The sequence below is a fragment of the Coregonus clupeaformis genome, chromosome 5 (assembly GCF_020615455.1).
Source record: "Coregonus clupeaformis isolate EN_2021a chromosome 5, ASM2061545v1, whole genome shotgun sequence".
In the NCBI taxonomy this organism is placed as follows: Eukaryota; Metazoa; Chordata; class Actinopteri; order Salmoniformes; family Salmonidae; genus Coregonus; species Coregonus clupeaformis.
Genome location: NC_059196.1, coordinates 40,410,520 through 40,431,451, shown reverse-complemented (window position 1 = coordinate 40,431,451; position 20,932 = coordinate 40,410,520). Strand labels below are relative to the sequence as shown.

General features: G+C 42.7%; 1 protein-coding gene across 7 annotated transcripts; it reads left to right on the top strand.

Moving 5' to 3' along the window:
- Positions 1 to 642: 642 nt before the first annotated feature.
- LOC121557813 (SAM domain-containing protein SAMSN-1-like) lies at positions 643 to 20,757 on the top strand. Of its 7 annotated transcripts, none has more exons than XM_045214443.1 (15): positions 643 to 1,367; positions 4,266 to 4,421; positions 5,046 to 5,092; positions 7,560 to 7,600; positions 8,517 to 8,618; positions 9,112 to 9,227; positions 9,340 to 9,402; positions 11,359 to 11,542; positions 11,612 to 12,027; positions 15,330 to 15,539; positions 15,938 to 16,055; positions 16,339 to 16,490; positions 18,224 to 18,436; positions 18,911 to 19,058; positions 19,834 to 20,757. In XM_045214443.1, the coding sequence occupies exons 1-15, from the start codon at positions 1,344 to 1,346 to the stop codon at positions 19,983 to 19,985; spliced, it is 2,142 nt and encodes a 713-aa protein (XP_045070378.1). In that variant the 5' UTR covers positions 643 to 1,343; the 3' UTR covers positions 19,986 to 20,757. The 7 variants fall into 7 exon arrangements, with proteins under 7 accessions (XP_045070378.1, XP_045070373.1, XP_045070386.1 ...); XM_045214438.1 differs by having other exon boundaries at positions 644 to 1,367; positions 16,333 to 16,490; XM_045214451.1 differs by having other exon boundaries at positions 645 to 1,367; positions 11,636 to 12,027; positions 16,333 to 16,490.
- Positions 20,758 to 20,932: the final 175 nt, after the last annotated feature.

The following is a 20,932-nucleotide window of genomic DNA, read 5'->3' as shown; positions in this document are numbered from 1 at the left end:
GTTTTAGAAGTGTGGGGACATAACTTTATTATTATTATCCCAAAGAAATGTGGGTCGGATAAACACTCCAAACAGCCTACCCGACCGCTCGGAGGCGTCCGCATGGTCCTAAAGCACACCGTTGCCTCGTTTTGTATCACATTCCAATGATAAAACTGGGGGGGATAAAAATGCAATTTCAGAATGTGGTGGGGACATGTCCCCCCCCGTCCCCAGTGAAAGATGCGCCCCTGACTATTTTAACTGTTGTGGAGGTCAAAGAGCAGCAGCACAGTCAAATGAGCTCAAGCCTTTTCAGTAGTATTATGAAGGTCATGATATGGTACCAAAAGAGGAATTGACTCTGTGCTTCTGAAATACTGAACAAAGCTATCCATCCCTAACATACCTATTAAAAGAAGGACATACGTCAGCAATATGCATAAGCTGAAAGTGGAAAACATCACACCATTATGAATTCAATACCTCTAAAACACCAGTCACGTCATTCAGTAGTACCACTGAAATAACCTATGAAAGCATGGACCCAGCAACATTGACTTTCTTTCCATCCCATGGCTTAATCCAGTATTCTGGTACTCCAGTGAGGGGTTTCTTTTGTGAATGAGTGAGGTATCTTTGGTCTAATGGAGTAATGGTCCCTCCTTCTATTGGATTATGGGAGGGGTGTGGTATTGTGGTATTAATCTGAGCAGACAGCAGGCAGGCAGCCTGCCCTGGACTAGTGGAGGGCTGTTGTGTCTCTGACGGAGTGACTCCACAGCACAGCTCTCTACAGCTCTGTCCAGTCCACACCGCTCTCTACAGCTCTGTCCAGTCCACACCGCTCTCTACAGCTCTGTCCAGTCCACACCTCTCTCTACAGCTCTGTCCAGTCCACACCGCTCTCTACAGCTCTGTCCAGTCCACACCGCTCTCTACAGCTCTGTCCAGTCCACACCGCTCTCTACAGCTCTGTCCAGTCCACACCTCTCTCTACAGCTCTGTCCAGTCCACACCACTCTCTACAGCTCTGTCCAGTCCACACCGCTCTCTACAGCTCTGTCCAGTCCACACCGCTCTCTACAGCTCTGTCCAGTCCACACCTCTCTCTACAGCTCTGTCCAGTCCACACCACTCTCTACAGCTCTGTCCAGTCCACACCGCTCTCTACAGCTCTGTCCAGTCCACACCGCTCTCTACAGCTCTGTCCAGTCCACACTGCTCTCTACAGCTCTGTCCAGTCCACACCGCTCTCTACAGCTCTATCCAGTCCACACCGCTCTCTACAGCTCTATCCAGTCCACACCGCTCTCTACAGCTCCAGGGGAAAGAGACCGGTATAGTTTCTCCTCTCCACAAAGATGAACCTTTTCTGCTTCTCTCTGGTAAGGCTCAACTTTCTTTTTCTACTTCTCCTCAGTGTAGGGCTTCCCTCTCTCTCAGACGTGTGTGTGTGTGTGTGTTGAAGAGGGGCTGATGTGTTCCTAAAATTAGAGCGGATTGAGAAGCACACTGGCGTAGCAGCCAACCCCCCCCGCAGCCCCAGCAACATTTTCTCTAAGCCGCATGGCAAAATGTGTAAAATAGCATGAGATTAGCTATACAACTGCACATGTATGTCTCTGCCCCATGGCAAAAGAAATTCCAACAAAATGGGGGGGGGCCTTGCTCGAACCTTGGGAGGGGCCCCGCGAAACTGCACCGCGCCACTGGAGAGGCATGGCTTGATTTGGTGGTGGATTTGAGCCCAGCGGGACAGAAACGGACTAGGATTTCTGTGGGGCTTTACTTCAGTGTCTTTTGATGAATTTTATGGTGCTATAAAATCTCCTTTTAAAATAGCGGTTTTAGTCTTTGTAAGCAGTGCAATTGTGTCTTCTACTGTACATTTCTGTGATTGTGTATGGAAGCAACTAAGTGATGCTATTACAGTACTGTTACACTAGAGAGTAGATTTGGCGTGTGGTTTTTTAGATGACCGAAATATGGGAGATTTCATAGATTTATAGAAAGGAAATAATCACAAGCACAACTGTATTAGAGGAGTATGTAGCTGGAGCCTACCAAGTCCTCACCTTGGCCAGATGCTGGGGATGTTGAACACAGTTCAGGATTATTGACCGACTTGTCCTCAGAACTGATCCATGGTCAGCAGGTTGAAGAAGCGTGATTGCAGCGTTGTTGTTTCTGTTGTTATTCACCATCACGTGTATCAGGATCTACTGCATAATAGTTCACAATACATAGTAGTGGCCCAGATGTAATGGATCAAGACAGTTCTACAAGTGCTGCTGACAGATTGTCTTTTTACACTGAACTAAAATATAAACGCAACATGCAACAATTTCATAGATTTTACTGAGTTACAGTTCATATAAGGAAATCAGTCAATTGAAATAAATAAATTAGGCCCTAATCTATGGATTTCATGACTGGGAATACAGATATGCATCTGTTTGTCACAGATACCTTAAAAAGAAAGTAGGGGCGTAGATCAGAAAACTAGTCAGTATCTGGTGTGACCACCATTTGCCTCATGCTGGGCGACACATCTCCTTTGCATAGAGTTAATCAGTCTGTTGATTGTGGCCTGTGGAATGTTGTCCCACTCCTCTTCAATGGCTGCGCGAAGTTGCTGGATATTGGCGGGAACTGTAACACGCTGTCGTACAAATCGATCCAGAGCATCTCAAACATGCTCAACGGGTGACATGTCTGAGTATGCAGGCCATGGAAGAACTGGGACATTTTCAGCTTCCAGGAATTGTGGGTCTGTGTCTTATCATGCTGAAACATGAGGTGATGGTGGCGGATGAATGGCACGACAATGGGCCTCAGGATCTCGTCACGGTATCACTGTGCACTCAAATTGCCATCGATAAAATGCATTTGTGTTCGTTTTCCGTAGCTTATGCCTGCCCATACCATAATCCCACAGCCACCATGGGCACTCTGTTCACAACGTTGACATCAGCAAACTGCTTCCCACACGACGCCATACACACTGTCTGCCATCTGCCTGGTAGAGTTGAAACCGGGATTCATCTGTGAAGAGCACACTTCTCCAGCGTGCCAGTGGCAATCAAAGGTGAGCATTTGCCCACTGAAGTCGGTTATGACGCCGAATTGCAGTCAGGTCAAGATCCTGGTGAGGACGACAAGCACGCAGAGGAGTTTCCCTGAGACGGTTTCTGACAGCTTGTGCAGAAAATCTTCAGTTGTGCAAACCCACAGTTTCATCAGCTGTCTGGGTGGCTGGTCTCAGACTATCCCGCAGGTGAAGAAGCCGGATGTGGAGGTCCTAGGCTGGCGTGGTTAGACATGGTCTGTGGTTGTGAGGCCAGTTGGAGGTACTGCCAAATTCTCTAAAACGACGTTGGAGGCGGCTTATGGTAGAGAAATGAACATTCAATTCTCTGGCAACAGCTCTGGTTGGCATTGCTGTATTCAGCATGCCAAGTCCACACTCCCTCAAAACTTGAGACATCTGTAGCATTGTGTTGTGTGACAAAACTGCACGTTTTAGAGTGGCCTTTTATTGTCCCCAGCACAATGTGCACCTGTGTAATAATCATGCTATTTAATCAGCTTCTTGATATTGTCACATCTCCTCCCGTTGCTCCCCTCCGGCGCTCTGATTTGCCGGTCTACTGAGCCACCGGTCTGAGCGCACCACCTCGGCAACACCGGAATGGAAACCCAACGCACCCTAATCACCTCCTGCACCTCATCATCTCATCACCACCCCTATATAGCCCTGGACTGTTCAGTGTTGTGTTGTGTGTGATTGTTAGTGTCTTGTCGTGTACTCGCTCTTTGTTGTTCTCTTGCTCAGTGTTAAGTAAACCTTTACATTGTTGATTCCTGCATCTGTGTCCTGCCTCTTCGTATCCTCAGTACTCGTCACAGATATGCCACACCTGTCAGGTGGATGGATTATTTTGGCAAAGGAGAAATGCTCACTAACAGGGATGTAAACAAATTTGTGCACAACATTTGGGAGAAATACATTTTTTGTGCGTATGGAACATTTCTGGGATTTTTTATTTCAGCTCATGAAACATGGGACCAACACTTTACATGTTGCGCTTATATTTTTGTTCAGTGTAGAAAGAATTCAATCAAGAGATGGTAATCCATAGAGATATCTGATCAAATCTTATTAACCTTCCCCCAAGAAGCAAGCAATCTCAAACAGGTTCTTGTTGCTAGACTAGCCCAGCAGTCTACAGCGTGTCCCTGATTGTGTCCCTGATTTTGTGTGTGTGTGTGTGTGTGTCCAGGAGGGTTCTATGGACAGTCTGTATGAGGCTGTGCAGGACTCCAGTGATGCACAGGTCTACACCATCCCCAGCCGTTCCTCCAGCCGCTCCTGTAGCCTCGCCGTGCTGCTGGATGAAAACCCCAAGTGGCATGGCTCGGGACGATCCATCTCCATGGTGATTACACACACACACATATGCATTGTGCACAAATGCATGCACATACCTATGCAAATGCATGCATACGCACGCACACATATACACACACACAAACGCACACACTTTGTACCCTTAGATTGAGTTTTCATTGGGAAGTCAATTTTCCAGAATTAAGATCTTGACCTTGAATAGACCAAATGCTAAAAGCTGTAGCTCCTCTTCTCTGTGCGCCCAACATACTCACTGATAAGCGCATTCATGGCAGGAAATTGTCAACTGTATAGTTGATCATTTATTTAATGCCATGCCATGGGTATAAGTTATCCATCTGGACAAACCAGAGCTAAATCTTGTGGGGTACCTGTTCTCGCAGGAGTTGAGACTTGTGGTCTGCCAGAGGATCAGATTGGACCCAAACAATAAAGCTGATTATGAAATTATGATGATGAAAACAATCCATTGACAGCTGGTCCTAAAGGCATTACCATCAGCCGCCAATCGAATCTGTTCTGCTAAGATGGCATGGACATCACAACCAATATTTTTGTCATATTTATGCAAACGTTTTCATGCCAATAGGCAAACTCTTCCACATTTAAGCATGTAGAATCAAAGATTAATAATGTTCTCTTTTGCTTTCAGGAGATCTCCCAAATGCAGAACAACAACACCAAAAATAAGAAAAGAATGTGAGTTTGTCATACTTTGTTCAGATCTGTTTCTATTGACAGAGTGTGCGTGCAGGGCATTGTATCCATAATAAAAAGCGCAGTGAAAGTGGAGAAGCCCTGAGCTCAGCCTTTAGTCAGTAGAGTAAAATGGCTCCAAAGGCGCTCTATCCTCCCAAGGGATAATACTTTAAGTCGCAACTCTTTACCAAGCTTCCTGCCTTTCTGCCCCTATGTAGATTTCACACTGTAAGCCCCCAAGCATCTGTCTATTTAGACAATGCTATCTAAAGCAAAAGATTGGGAAGGAATGAACATCACAATCCAAATCAATTACACACAGGAAAATGTCATTTTCATTTCGGTGTCACCTGTCAAACCAATGTGATCAGATGAAGAGGAGCCCCTGTTATGTTGGTTGCCAAGAAAGCAGGAGGTGCAGGGTTCTGTGCTAGTTTGAGTACAAGTTTCAGTCAAGTCTCATTCAACACCTTTAGCTTTTCTAATTGATGTCCCACTGCAAAATCTACACAAGCAGCGCTTAAGAGCAATCTCTATGACCTTTATGTTTTTAGACAGCTATAAACTACAAAGAGAAATGTTGAACCACAACAACTTACATGATTGAACTATATGGGAATTCTCTCTCACTTGAAGACATAGCAGGACTTTCTTTAAATACATATACAGTGCCCTCCACTATTATTGGTACCCCTGTTTAAGATGTGGTCGAGGACTTCCAAAAATTTTCATTTTTTTTAAACAACATAGAACCCAAATGCAAAAAAATCCAACCTTTTATTTAAGTACATTACTTTGGTGGTAAAAAAAAAAATCACACATTTAGAAAAAAAAAAACTTGAAATCATGTGTCCCACAATTATTGGCACCCCTAACAATTCCGCTGAAATTTTTTATTGATTTTTAAAAAAATATATTTTTCTGTAGTTGCTAAAGTTGGTCAGGGTATCTAGGAACTTTTAATTAGTAATTCATGACTTCCTGTTTCCCTGGGGTATAAATATGACGTGACACAGAGGCCTAATTCTCCTACCCATTTGTCAACATGGCAAAGACAAGAGAACACCATTCAAGTAAGGCAGATTTGTGTCGACCTTCATAAGTCAGGCAATGGCTACAAGAAAATAGCCACTCGCCTTAACTTGCCCGTATCTACAGTCAGAGGAATCATTAAGAAGTTTAAAACAACTGGAACAGTGACAAACAAGGCTGGAAGAGGTCCCAAGTTTATCTTGCCACAACGCACAGTGAGGAGGATGGTAAGAGAAGTAAAAAAAAGTCCTAAGCTCACTGTCACAGAATTGCATCAAAGAGTGGCATCTTGGGGTCACAAAGTCTCCAAAACAACCATCAGACGCTCTCTACATGCCAACAAGCTGTTTGGGAGGCATGCAAGGAAAAAGCCTTTTCTCACTAACACTCACAAACGTAAACGTCTGGAGTTTGCTAAGCGGCACTGGGACTTCAACTGGGATCGTGTGCTTTGGTCAGATGAGACTAAGATTGAGCTTTTTGGCAACAAACACTCTAAGTGGGTCTGGCGTAAAACAAAAGATGAGTATGCCGAAAAGCACCTCATGCCCACCGTGAAGTATGGTGGTGATGCTGTGGGCCTGTTTCTCTTCCAAAGGCCCTGGGACCTTGTTAGGGTGCATGGCATTATGAACGCTTTGAACTACCAGGACATTTTAAATAAAAACCTGATGGCCTCTGCCAGAAAGCTGAAGATGGGTCGTCATTGGGTCTTTCAGCAGGATAATGATCCAAAACATGTGGCAAAATCTACACAAAAATGGTTCAGCAGTCACAAACCCATGGCCATCTCAGTCCCCAGACCTCAACCCAATCGAAAACCTGTGGGGCGAGCTAAAGAGGAGAGTGCATAAGAGAGGACCCAGGACACTGGATGATCTAGAAAGATTGTGCAAAGAAGAATGGTCAAAGATCCCTCTCTCTGTGTTCTCCAATCTTGTGAAATGTTATAGGAGGAGATTAAGTGCTGTCTTGTTGGCAAAAGGGGGTTGTACAAAGTATTAACATCAGGGGTGCCAATAATTGTGGGACACATGATTTAAAGTTTTTTTTTTTTTCTAAATGTGTGATTTTTTTTTTTACCACCAAAGTGGTTGGATTTTTCTATTTTTTTGCATTTGGGTTCTATGTTGTTTTTAAAAAAAAAAGAGAATTTTTGGAAGTCCTCGACCACATCTTAAACAGGGGTGCCAATAATAGTGGAGGGCACTGTATAGCAGTAGACCACAATATGGTTCACAGCCCTTTGTTAAAACAATTGTGTTGTGGTTAGACTGGGGATTAAAACAATATCCACTTAAAATATAGTCAGATCTACTGCAAAGATCCCTAGGACTTGCTGACTTAAGTGCACTGTATCCCTTTGGGTCAATCAGGCTGTTGAAATGGCAGATTGTGGCTTTAATCCTGACATTTTTCTGCCCTTTTATTTCAGAACACATGTATCCAAATCAGCATCAGAAAACAGAACTTTAGGTATGTATAATAAAGGTCTGCTTGTGTGGTGTACTTGATGGACTCCCGAGTGGCTCTGTCGTAGCCGGCCGCAACTGGGAGACCCATTGGTCCAGGGTAGGGGAGGGAATGGCCGGCAGGGATGTAGCTCAGTTGGTAGAGCATGGCGTTTGCAACGCCAGGGTTGTGGGTTCGATTCCCACGGGGAAAATAAAATAAAAAGATAATGTAAGTCGCTCTGGATAAGAGCGTCTGCTAAATGACTAAAAATGTAAATGAAGACTTAATGATATACTGTACCACTAAGAACAAAAATATATTTTTCATTTAACCCTTATTTTACAAGGTAAATTGACTGAGAACACAGTCTCATTTACAGCAACGATATGGGGAATAGTTACAGGGGAGAGGAGGGGGATGAAATGAGCCAATTGGAGGCTGGGGATGATTAGGTGGCCATGATGGCCAGATTGGGAATTTAGCCAAGACACCGGGTTTAACACCCCTACTCTTACGATAAGTGCCATGGATCTTTAGTGACCACAGAGAGTCAGGACACCCGTTTAACGTCCCATCTGAAAGACAATCAATCAACAGTTTAGCATTAGCCAGACATACAATTTCAACCAAATAGTCAAACCTGAGCAATGCACAGACAAACAGTTAAATTACCAAGAGAGCATTACACCAAAACCTCTCTGGATGTTTTTGTGCTGAATTAGGTAAAAATATCATTGGCACTTAGTAGGAGTCTACTACAGTATTTTGTAGCAATTTTTTTTTTGGGGGGAGGACACATTAAACTCTCATTGCCAGCCACGGTTACTTGCTTGGCTGTCTGTGGTACTTAGGGCCTCCATTTTGTTTTCACTGTGGTGTGCCCTGACCTTGGTCAGCCAAATAAACCCCTTAATGGTTTTGATTTCTCTCCCTGCAGATCATGCCGCTGCCGGCTGCAATAGTACTCTCTGGCTGCCCGCCAAAGTCCCTCCAGAAGAAGATTTAGATTTAGTCCACATCAAGAACAATCAAAACGAAGGTAAATTGTCTGGGGATTTTGAGGTTAAGCTGATCTATTCGCTTGCGTTCATCTGGACACTCCACCACATGGGCTCTGGCTGTGGCGTCGCTTGAGTGTAGCCTACAGTTTAAGTGTCTGAAGAGATTCCCATAACATCCAAATCCCTCTTACGGAGAGTGTTGTGCAGACTGGAGCTTGGCTGTCAGGCCTTGGATTAATTAAGTGCCAGCAGGATATTAGTGTAGTAACACTGGGGGCAACTCTGGGCATGTGTAATTTAGTCAGTGTACTACAGTACATGAGGTTGTGGTGGGGGCATTGCATTAGTGTGTAGTACATGAGACACAGGGTAGACTTCACTGCATAATACTGAAACTGAATGTGATTATGAATGGATACAAGACATTACATCTCAGAATAAAAGTCCCAATCACAGTGCTGTATTGGAACATTACCTATCAGGGTTTAGGAGTTTAGTGAGACTTCTGACTGGTGTGATTCTGTGGTTCAGAGATGGTCAAGCCCATGGTCAGAACTGAGGTCCAGGCCAACGCCACGATCAGGACCAAAAGGGGAAGAGGAGGACGCAAGTCGAGAAGAAAGAAAAATGAAAAGCCACCAACTCAGGTTGGGAAAAAGAACTGTCCCTTATTTTGTCCAGTACCTTGAGCTATTTTCCCCTATCAATTTTTTCCAAAACTTGACTTAATTCATTGTTTCTTTCTTTTGTTGTATGTAGGTGGTGAGTTCCGAGGGGTGGGCTCAGAACCCAGATCGGCCCAACAGCAGACAGAGAGACCTGGTGAGTGATCGGCCCAACAGCAGACCCCATGCTGCCCATCCCATGCCAGCCCAGAGTCTTACAGTCTTATAATGATATGGCGGTCTGCCTGTTTTTCCATCCAAAGAGCCTCTTGGCCTTAAATTGGGCAATCACTTAACACAAATGCTGATTGAATTTTAATACTGTACAGATGGCTCAGCTGGGAGAGGGGTACCACTATGCCCCCATAATCTTTGGGCCACATGGCAAAGAGGGGTGGGTTGTTGGGGTGGCACCAGGGGAGTCCCTACTCTCACTAATTCACAGTGAGGACCAGATATGGTATTGCTTGCCAATTGTGTGGGAGTGGATCCACATTTGGCCACTCAGCCTCTCTCAGTCCCTGTGTTGGCAGCTTGGCACAGAGGCTAACAAGACTAGTGCAGTGTGCTGATATCCTAAAATGGGATTTGGACACCAGTAGTGCCAGCATCTCACCCAGAGAAAATGCATGGCTAGCTGTTCATAATACTAATGGGTAAAATCACCATAATCACACAACTGAGCTTTTTGAACCTGACAATAGCTAGGTTTCCATCCAATTGGCGACAGATTTCCACGCGAATAGGCTACTCTAAAATCCGCATTAAGAAAATATGCACATTTTTCCACCAGTGGCGTTTCCACCTAATTGACTTTTTGCGGATAGAAATCAGTGCATGATGACGTATTGCACACAAAATGTACTTTTTTCTCTTAAGTTTTTATGTACCGAATAAAAATCTAAACTTCAAAATGTTTCCATCACATTTTCAACTCCTACCTATAGTTTTGTCACAAACGCTGTTGCGTTAAATAGCAAATGTGCCTACTCTGGTCTTGGCACGTGCGCTCTAGCCAACCGCTCGCAGATCCATAGCGGGTAGGCTGTGTGGGTCTACATCAGTGGTTCCCAAACTGTGGGGTACACCCCAAGGTTTTTTTTGTTGATGTAGGAACTCTTGAAAGTTGTAATAGTAGAATGCACAAGGTGCAGTTTTCCTCTTGTTATGTCAGTCATTGCATACCTTAAAGAGCTATTCAGAACTTCAACTAGCCCATGTCAGCTAACTTTTTTAGCCCATAGATTTTGTTGTCATGTTTGAGTCACTCAAATATCACATGAATAAACATTAGACATGGTAAAAGGTATAGAATTGAAAGAAAAGTAGCTTTAAAACGGCAACATTTTCTCTTACCCCATGACAAAATGTGTAGAATTGCAGGGAATAAGCTTTAAACCTGCAACATTTTCTCTCCTCCAACAAGAGGGGTGTGAACAGTTTGAGTCATGAACAGTGCTTTTGCCCATAGAAATAGGCGTGGGAGGCACGGGATGTTCCCCAATGCTGGAAGGGGGGCCTGAGTGAAAAAGTTTGGAAACCCCTGGTCTACATGATGAGATTATTATGGATAAGAGCGAGAATATTTTTGTTTGTTAAATGGCAGTCAAGCATCGATCATCATGTCACCAGAATAAAACCCTCAATATTTATTGGAAAGGAGCATGAATATCACAGTGAACTTACCACCCTCTGATGTTCATCAAACTTATTTCAGCTGTAGCCAAATAAACTGCAGTTTCCCGAGTCGTAGTGGGATGAGGACCACACACCATATCATCGCGTTACTCCAAGTTTACTTCGATATGATTATTATTATATCAATATTTGCGCATAAAGGCGTTTCCACCGGTATTTCTGGCATTATTAATTTGACCAACACAGAAAGATCCCACCATGTCGAACGAACAAATGATCTGTCGTGATTTATAGAATTGTACCGAAACTTCCTGTTTCCATCACAGCTGTCGTCATTTTTAAAAATACGGTATGACTTTACTCTGATAAAAACTGTGGATGAAAACGTGGTTATTGACACCGAGGTAAAGACAGTTTCAGGTTCCTCCATAACGGACATGTTTTTATTATGTGTTTGATTTTTGTGACACTCCAGATTGTCCATGCCAACGGGGAAGTGGCCAAGCCCAGAGTGCCAATCAAAAAGAGTCAAAAGCATGGGAGTCAGAAGACTGGGAATAAAGGAAGTGCAAAAACTGGAAAAGAAGAGGCCAAGAAAAATCAGGACACCACACGGAATAAGGAACTCAGAAAATCTACCACAGACAATGAGACTTGTGGTATGACAAAACATGTGTTCTATACAATTTTGATGAATGTCCATATTTGTCAGATGTTAATTTCTGTAGCCTTCTTCTCCGGTCACCACCCAGCAGGGCCCATCCCAGTGATAGAAGGACCCTATCTGGATGTGGTCCGGAGGTCAGCTCCTGGTTGTGAGTCTGTACTACCATCAGCCCAGGAGAATGCTACCCTAGCCCCGGTGGCCATGGAGCTGAGGACTGGGCCTGGAGTCCCTGGAGCTCCTCCCAGGAACCAGCGCTGGAGTAACCCAGCCGAGAACACTCCGGATTGGGGAACGTCCTACCACATCTGCCGCAGGCCCCTCACAGAGTACCCCGTTTATGCCAATGACTACACTCTGCCCCGGGCCAAGGACTGGGCCAAGCACCAGGGGCTGGCCCAAGATGGGAGCCTGAAACGGGACCCCTTGCCACAGGGTGTCCCCCTCTCTGTTACTGATGTGGATCAATGCAACCCCAATGTGAGTTAATGGCAAAAAAACAACAACATAGCCATCTGTTAAAGTAGATTATAGTAGATTGGGCATTTTGTGGAAATGTTAGTTCCAATCTATACCCTACTTCAAATGCCTTGAAACCAACCAATCAAAAATGTTCCAATGAAATAGATGATTTGTTTTTATTTGAACCCATAGTAAGTGACTGCTAAAAAGACTACGAACACTAGGACACTAGGAAAGAGGATGTGCTCACATGCACTCATTGAGATATTTCTATACATGCAGTATATCCAATCTGAAATTCAGTGAGCACATGCTCTGAGTGCTTTGTGTGAGACAAAGCTATTGTTTGGGGTTTACGTGACATTGGGGCAGATTATTTCAGATTACTCCATTGTTGTGATTGCGTAGGCTCCTATAGATTTATCTTCTCCTTTGATTCCTGCAGAGGGATCAACACCTACGGGTTACAGGCCATTGAAGGCAAAACTAGGCAAAAGGAGTGGCTAGTATTTGGACAAATGTTTATCTTTAGGAATCCGTAATATGGCTATTTCAGATTTTTCTTTCTAATAAACAGGGTTATAAAATAGAAAATAGGGCCATGTCTAAAAATATAGGATTATATCTGTCAATAGCATCAATTGAAAAAATAAGCATTCCTAATGTATCAGTAGGAGTGTTTAGGGTGTTCAATTTTAAATCAATATAAATGTGTGTACTGTAGGTACATTTCCCCCGCATGCTGCCCTCTAGTGACTTCATGTAGGATTAGTTTATGAAAATCATTTCATGCAACATTTATGAACAATACCAAGCCTCCTCACGTGAAAAACTGCTGAGTATTTCCAAGGGTCGGCCTGGAGGGTCTGAAGAAATAGATTAGAAACTGTAATCCTGGATTGAGACAAGTATGCCTGATTGCAAACAGTGTGGGATTAGGAAATGTAATTTTCCATATCCTTTTCTCTTATTTGCCATTGGTCGATTGTAGCTCTTCAATGTAAACGTTTAATTGAATCCCCTCCCTATAACGTCAGAGGACTGATTATACACATATTGGAGGACCATGATGTGCCTATACAACCTCTGCATGAACTCACTATTTTATTTGTTTCTGATATGAATTTTACCATTATTTGTGAGAAAACAGAACCCTCTCCAAGCTGAGACCTATAAGTAATGATGAGAATGACTAATGGTTTGGAACATTCCACTGCAAGAAATAAGTAATGTAGAACAGCTTGCTGTAACCTAGTAACCCCTGTAGTTCAGTTGGTAGAGCATGGTGCTTGCAACGCCAGGGTTGTGGGTTCGATTCCCACGGGGGGGCCAGTATGAAAATGTATGCACTCACTAACTGTAAGTCGCTCTGGATAAGAGCGTCTGCTAAATGACTAAAATGTAAATGTAACCCACATACTAGCTTGCTAAAAAGTTATAAACCAACCTATGAATTAAATAGGTCATTGATGCTGACTGATTCCATAATTTTTTATGGGCAAAATGTAACTTAGAATAGCCATTTATATAGCCTAATGTAAGATAATCACAGCAAGTTTGATTTAATGTGGCAGTAAATTACATTTAATGTGTCAAACGTGTTATCAAGTAGATCAAAAACATCTAGTTTTAGTAATATATCCATACTGAGTGCAGATGATGAAGCGGAAACTGTTTCGACATCACAGAGTTGCCATCTTCCTCTCTTCCTGTGTCTGCCGTTCATAGCCTCAACACTTCCTCAAAACAATCACCCGAGTTTTTGACATTTGAGCAAAAAAAAGTTCAACCTTGACATTATAATTTAGGATAAGTCTATTTTCTGCTTTTTTCTTACTGTACAATCCAGGTCTGCAAAGCTCTTAGAGATTTACCCAGAAAGACTCACAGCTGTAATCGCTGCCAACAGTGATTCTAACATGTTTTGACTAAGGGGTGTGAATAGTTATGTAAATTAGATATTTATGTATTTTATTTTCACACATAAGCAAAGACCCTCCCCCCCAAAAAATTGGGGGGGACTTTGTCATTATGGGGTATTGTGTGTAGATGGGTGAGAGAAAAAAATCTATTTATTCCATTTTGAATTCAGGATGTAACACAACAAAATGTGGAATAAGTCAAGGGGTATGAATACTTTCTGAAGGCATTGTATAGCCTATGCCAGGTGTGAGTTATGCAACAAATGTAGCCCAACCACATATGGTAACTAGGTTCCAAAATTATATCACCGTCATCACAGAGGGAGACCACAAAATGTTCATCTAGCAGAATGTGTTTTTTCCCCTACTGAAACCGATTCCGTGGTAATAGACAGAATGTTGATTGCCTCACATGCCACATCCTGTCCTTTTGAGGAAGTCAAGCATTCGGTCTGGGTTAGTTTATGCAGTTAACACTTAGATACCATTAGAGTTGGTCAGAGTACAGATATGCTTCTTTAAGATTTCATTAGACTGAACTCTAAAACCAACCAACATCAACACAAAATGCTACAGAGGGCAGCCTCAAATGTTTCAGACAAATCAAAGCTCAGTAAACCAAAGGTAGGTGAAAACAAATTATTTCTAAGTAGCGTGTCCAAATACATTGAATTGATGACTAACTGTGTAGAATTGATAACTAACTGTTTAGTGCTAACTACCTACAATAGTTAGCACTAAAATGTGATTCTAATTAAAAGAAGAAGCAATGCTTGACTGATGGTCAGTAGAAAGAATACATTGGTCATCTGTGTGGAAGTGCAGCAGATATATGGTCAAAGTTGTAAGAAGGGGGAGGGTCCATCAAATTACTCAAAAGGTTCCCTAGATTGCTGCAGAGTGTGTGGTCCTAGTATTTAATAGGGATTTACTGGGATTATACATTTATATAATTATGTTGGTGATCTGATGTGGAGATACTGGCATTTGGACAGATTATAAATACTTTTAGGTTTATGAACATTTTGAAAAATCTATGAACTGCACCTCACAAGCTCATCCTGATAGAGATACACACATAGTGCAAAAGAGATTGAGTTCAAGTTGCCACATGTGCCAGACTTCTAGGCTCAACACACATTGTGCAAAACAATGGCACAGTATTACTGTAAATCAAGGGTGTAGGAGAACATAATTCATTACCATGGAATTGGTCCCTCATTAGCATAATATGAAAGGAATAAAAGGAAAGGAAATGATCATAAACACATTTGATTGGGTGATTGGGTGGGATGGGGGTGCAACATGCATTGCATAATATTCCAGATTGGGTCCTGACTCCTGCTGCCACTGTGGTAAACACACATTTAATCTGTCATCTGTAATCTCTCCATGCAGCGCTCCACCAGTTTTGGGCGATTTGAGGGCCTCAGACAACCATCACCAGCCAGACTAGAGGAAAATGGAACAACAGTGGCAGAGGAGTCTGGATGTGAGGGTTCTGATCAGACCAAACAAGGCAGCCTGGGGAAGAAGATGAAGGCCATCTCTCTGACCATGCGCAGGAAGATGGGCAAGAAGCACTCCAAAACCTTCTCTGAGGAAGCTGTGAGTCACAATACAGACTGCCTCTTCCTCATCCTACACAGTACTTAGTATTCTGCGTAGTCTATCAAAGCATCTAGAGGCTCTTAAAATATTGTATATTTCCTCTCTGACTGGCTGTAACCCACATCCTCAAATGCAACATTGTGATGTCTACCTATGTCATAAGAATACTCTTGTAAAATAAGTCTGGCCAAGCAAGGTTCAATTTGTGTTGAAATTAGGTCTAAGTGACAAAATAGTATCCAACAACCTGGTCAGTATTTGGAAGTGGCTATGTTGAATTGTTAACTCAATGACACTTCCTTATATAAATGGCACAGTTATGTACAGTATATAGGAATCAACATCAATTTGGCAGACTCACATAGTGGCTTGTCCATCTTGTATTTCCCATGCAGGGTGAGGACACTGACAGAGACCTAGAAGAGGAAACAGAGAGAGGTCATCCTTTAGAGAAATGCTCTGAAAAGACCAGCAACTCTCTGGAGAGCCTGTCCAGCGGACAGAGTTCCTCCAGTAAGTCCTCTCCACAGGGATGTCAACAGAAAGTCATGTCTCTCCTCATACAAGTCTGTAAATGAAGATACATGTTTGTAAATGAAGAATAAGCAAATGTGATATGTTTTCATGCGTTTTATTTTACCATTGTATTACCATATTATTACCATTATATTACAATATTATCATAGGCTTGTAACCTTCCCTCCAACACAAGGATACACGCACGTACTCTTCTTTGTCCAGGGGTAAATATGTGCAGTGTAATCATACTGTGATGTCTTGTCCCCTGTTGGCTCAGGTGGTGTGGCCAGCGTCTCAGATGGCTCCAGTACCAGAGACAGTCTGAGACTAGAAGAGGACGGCTCCTACAACGGACACTTCTGTGGTAGAGCACGGGTCCACACAGACTTTGTTCCCAGCCCATATGACACTGACTCCCTCAAACTCAAGGTAGACAGAAGATACAGTGCCTTGCAAAAGTATTCATCCCCCTTGGCGTTTTTCCTATTTTGTTGCATTACAACCTGTAATTTAAATGGATTTTTATTTGGATTTCATGTAATGGACATACACAAAATAGTCCAAATTGGTGAAGTGAAATGAAAAAAAATCAAAAAAATACATAACGGAATAGTGGTGCGTGCATATGTATTCACCCCCTTTGCTATGAAGCCCCTAAATAAGATCTGGTGCAACCAATTACCTTCAGAAGTCACATAATTACTTAAATAAAGTCCACCTGTGTGCAATCTAAGTGTCACATGACCTGTCACATGATCTCAGTATATATACACCTGTTCTGAAAGGACCCAGAGTCTGCAACACCACTAGGGGCACCACCAAGCAAGCGGCACCATGAAGACCAAGAAGCTCTCCAGGTCAGGGACAAAGTTGTGGAGAAGTACAGATCAGGGTTGGGCTATAAAAAAAATATCTGAAACTTTGAACATCCCACGGAGCACCATTTAAATCCATTATTAAAAAATTTAAAGAATATGGCACCACAACAAACCTGCCAAGAGAGGGCCGCCCACCAAAACTCACGGACCAGGCAAGGAGGGCATTAATCAGAGAGGCAACAAAGAGACCAAAGATAACCCTGAAGGAGCTGCAAAGCTCCACAGCGGAGATTGGAGTATCTGTCCATAGGACCACTTTAAGCCGTACACTCCACAGAGCTGGGCTTTACGGAAGAGTGACCAGAAAAAAGCCATTGTTTAAAGAAAGAAATAAGCAAACACGTTGGCGCCAAAAGCCATGTGGGAGACTCCCCAAACATATGGAAGAAGGTACTCTGGTCAGATGAGACTAAAATTGAGCTTTTTGGCCATCAAGGAAAACGCTATGTCTGGCGCAAACCCAACACCTCTCACCACCCCGAGAACACCATCACCACAGTGAAGCATGGTGGTGGCAGCATCATGCTGTGAGGATGTTTTTCATCGGCAAGGACTGGGAAACTGGTCAGAATTGAAGGAATGATGGATGGCGCTAAATACAGGGAAATCTTGAGGGAAACCTGTTTCAATCTTCCAGAGATTTGAGACTGGGACGGAGGTTCACCTTCCAGCAGGACAATGACCCTAAGCATACTGCTAAAGCAACACTCAAGTGGTTTAAGGGGAAACATTTAAACGTCTTGGAATGGCCTAGTCAAAGCACAGACCTCAATCCAATTGAGAATCTGTGGTATGACTTAAAGATTGCTGTACACCAGCGGAACCCATCCAACTTGAAGGAGCTGGAGCAGTTTTGCCTTGAAGAATGGGCAAAAGTCCCAGTGGCTAGATCTGCCAAGCTTATAGAGACATACCCCAAGAGACTTGCCGCTGTAATTGCTGCAAAAGGTGGCTCTACAAAGTATTGACTTGTGAATAGTTATGCACGCTCATGTTCTGTTTTTTTTGTCTTATTTCTTGTTTGTTTCACAATAACAAATATTTTGCATCTTCAAAGTGGTAGGCATGTTGTGTAAATCAAATGATACAAACCCCCCAAAAATCCATTTTAATTCCAGGTTGTAAGGCAACAAAATAGGAAAAAATGCCAAGGGGGGTGAATACTTTCGCAAGCCACTGTAATGCTTCTAGATTGGGGTAATGTGAAATGTCATGAAAGATGTTTGTAAAAGCTGTTTCATGAACCTATATGTATGAATCCAATCTCTTGATGTCTTTTCCCAGGTTGGAGACATTATCAGCATCATCAGTAAACCTCCCATGGGCATATGGACGGGGATGCTGAACTACAAAGTGGGCAACTTCAAGTTCATCTACGTTGACGTGGTCATGGAGAAAGAGAGAGAGGAGGAGGCGCCAAAGATCAGGCCTCAGAGGATGAGCAGGAGACCACGACCAAAGACACTACTGGAATTACTGGAGCGTCTTCATCTAGAGGTGAGTGCTCAGAGGTCATAGCTAGAAGGTTTTGTCAAATTAACTTCAGATTTGACTTTTCGTAGCAGGTTAGGATAATTAACCTAGCAGGTTAGGAGAATTAGGTTAAGGTTAGGGAAAGGGTTAGGGTTAGCTAAAATGCAAAAATAATCGTATTTTGATGTTAATTAGACAAAAGCTGGATCCCTTCTAGCTCTGACCCTGTTAAAATGACTGCCAAATACAGCTCAATTTTTTCTTTCCAGTAACCAATCAATCCATGACATGAAACCTACACTGAGAAAACAATGTAAAGTGTCCCACAACTCTACTAGACACACAGTATTGAGAACGGTGTTGTCTCAAGTACCCAACAAAATAATTATAATATGCATAAACATAGCCTAAAGCACTCAAAGGTGAACAAATTAGTATAAGATTATGAAAGGTAGATGAGATGACATTGACAATGGAACTATATCATGTTTATTCCAGGAGTATGCATCTGCACTGCTTCTGAATGGCTACCAGACAGTAGAGGACCTGAGGCACCTGCAGGAGAAACACCTTATAGAGCTGAACGTGATGAATCCAGAACACAGAGGCAGGCTGCTGGCTGCTGCAGACTGCAGATATACAGAGAGTGAGTAGTAAAACCAATTTCTACTGTAGCCTAGCCCTACTCGATTTCTACTGGGGCAAAGGAAATGGGCAATTGTACCACAGACATTTTGTGCTGTGCAGCACTACGTTCAGAAAGGAACATCTTGATCTTTGTGTATGATAAGCAGATGCTTATCGCTGTTATTATTAAAGATGTGCCCATCCTGCAGAGTTGGCACCAGTCAGAGAAAAACTGCTTAAAGAGGCACAATGTCTTCCTCTATTCTAATCCTCTATAAAACACTGCAAGGCTCTGAAACACAAAATGAAACAGAAAGATTGGTCTCCAATCCAGATTAAGAAATGAACAATACTAGCCAGTTTCTGTCAGCTGCTTACAAAACGGGATGCGTTTTAGCATAAGGGTTATTAATGTTTGTGTCCTCACATAACACCATTTATGTTAGTGAAATTAAGGTCATAAATGTGTGTTGGGCTAATTTCGGACCAAACAGATGGCACTGCCACCCTGGCTAAACCAGATATCGTGACTGTGGGCTAGTTCCTGACCAAACAGATGGCACTGCCACCCTGGCTGAACCAGATATCGTGACTGGCTGTTGGATAACCCTGGCAGAGGTTACCAGCCAGGGAGGAATTTAGTCATTAAATCAAGCTTAATTCCATTTGGATGATGTGAGAATGGCAACCCTAATTAATTTAAAAATTGACTTGGATCCGGGCAGCCAACCTGCAGGTGTCTGTCTGTGTCTGAGGGTCCAATCAACCAGACTGCTTTGTTCTTGTGTTCGCAGGCGATGATGTGAGGGAGAGTGAGGAGCCCTCTTCATCACACAGCCTGAAGGAGGAGAAGAGTGACTGTCCCAGAGACTCAGGCTGCTTTATTCCATCAGAGTGCTCTGAAAACAGCAAAGATGACACAGAGAGCCAACCAGTCACACACTGATAGGCCGCACTATCCTAATAAACATACCGGTATAAAGAGTTGATTAACTATTACGTTTTGACATGTAAATTACGATGGCTCACCATGTTTGTCTCGTCTGTATTTGGTTTAACAAGGTGGGATTTAATTAATTAAATGTTAAATGTAGGCTATTTTTCTTAAAACCGATGAATTTGTTCCTCCTTATAAGCCTTCATTTATGAACCTTTTTCTTTAACCTATTAATTCACATAAAGCATTGGGCCAAACTCATTCCACGGAGGGCTGCGGGGTTCTGCTCCTCCCTTGTCCTTGATTGATGAATTAAGGTCACTAATTAGGAAGGACCTCCCCTCACCTGGCTGTCTAGGGCTTAATTGAAAGGGAAAAAAATAAAAAACCTGCAGACACTAAGCCCTCCATGGAATGAGTTTGACACCCCTGACAAAGTATTTACTACTTAAATCATATCTTATTTTTTGTGTATTGTGCTGGAAACGATGGTGTGTGTTTGGTTTTACTATCCTTGTGGGGACCAGAAGTCCAAGGAACATTTCGCTGGTCCCAAGGAATAAGGAGGCTATTTTAGGTTTAGGTTTAGGGTTAGGAGTTAAGGTTAGGTTAAGGGTTAAGGGTTAGGTTTAAGGTTAGGGAAAATAGGATTTTGAATGTTGTTTTGTCCCAACAAGTGCGTATCTTTTTAAACAATCCTGGTTTAACAAAATGTTCATACTTGTAGAACTCAATATATGTGCAATATGTCACACATTAATACAGTATTTATGCATCAAGAGTTATCTGTCATTAGTCTAACTAATCCGTTAATTTGTACTGCATTGAATGTATAATTTATAATTTCAAGCAAAATGTGCAGAGGAAGGCGTTGCCGTTGTAGAATATTGCTAAATGTAGTGACACTGAACACACATATTTGAAAACGTCATATTTGACTAGTGTTCATGGGAAAT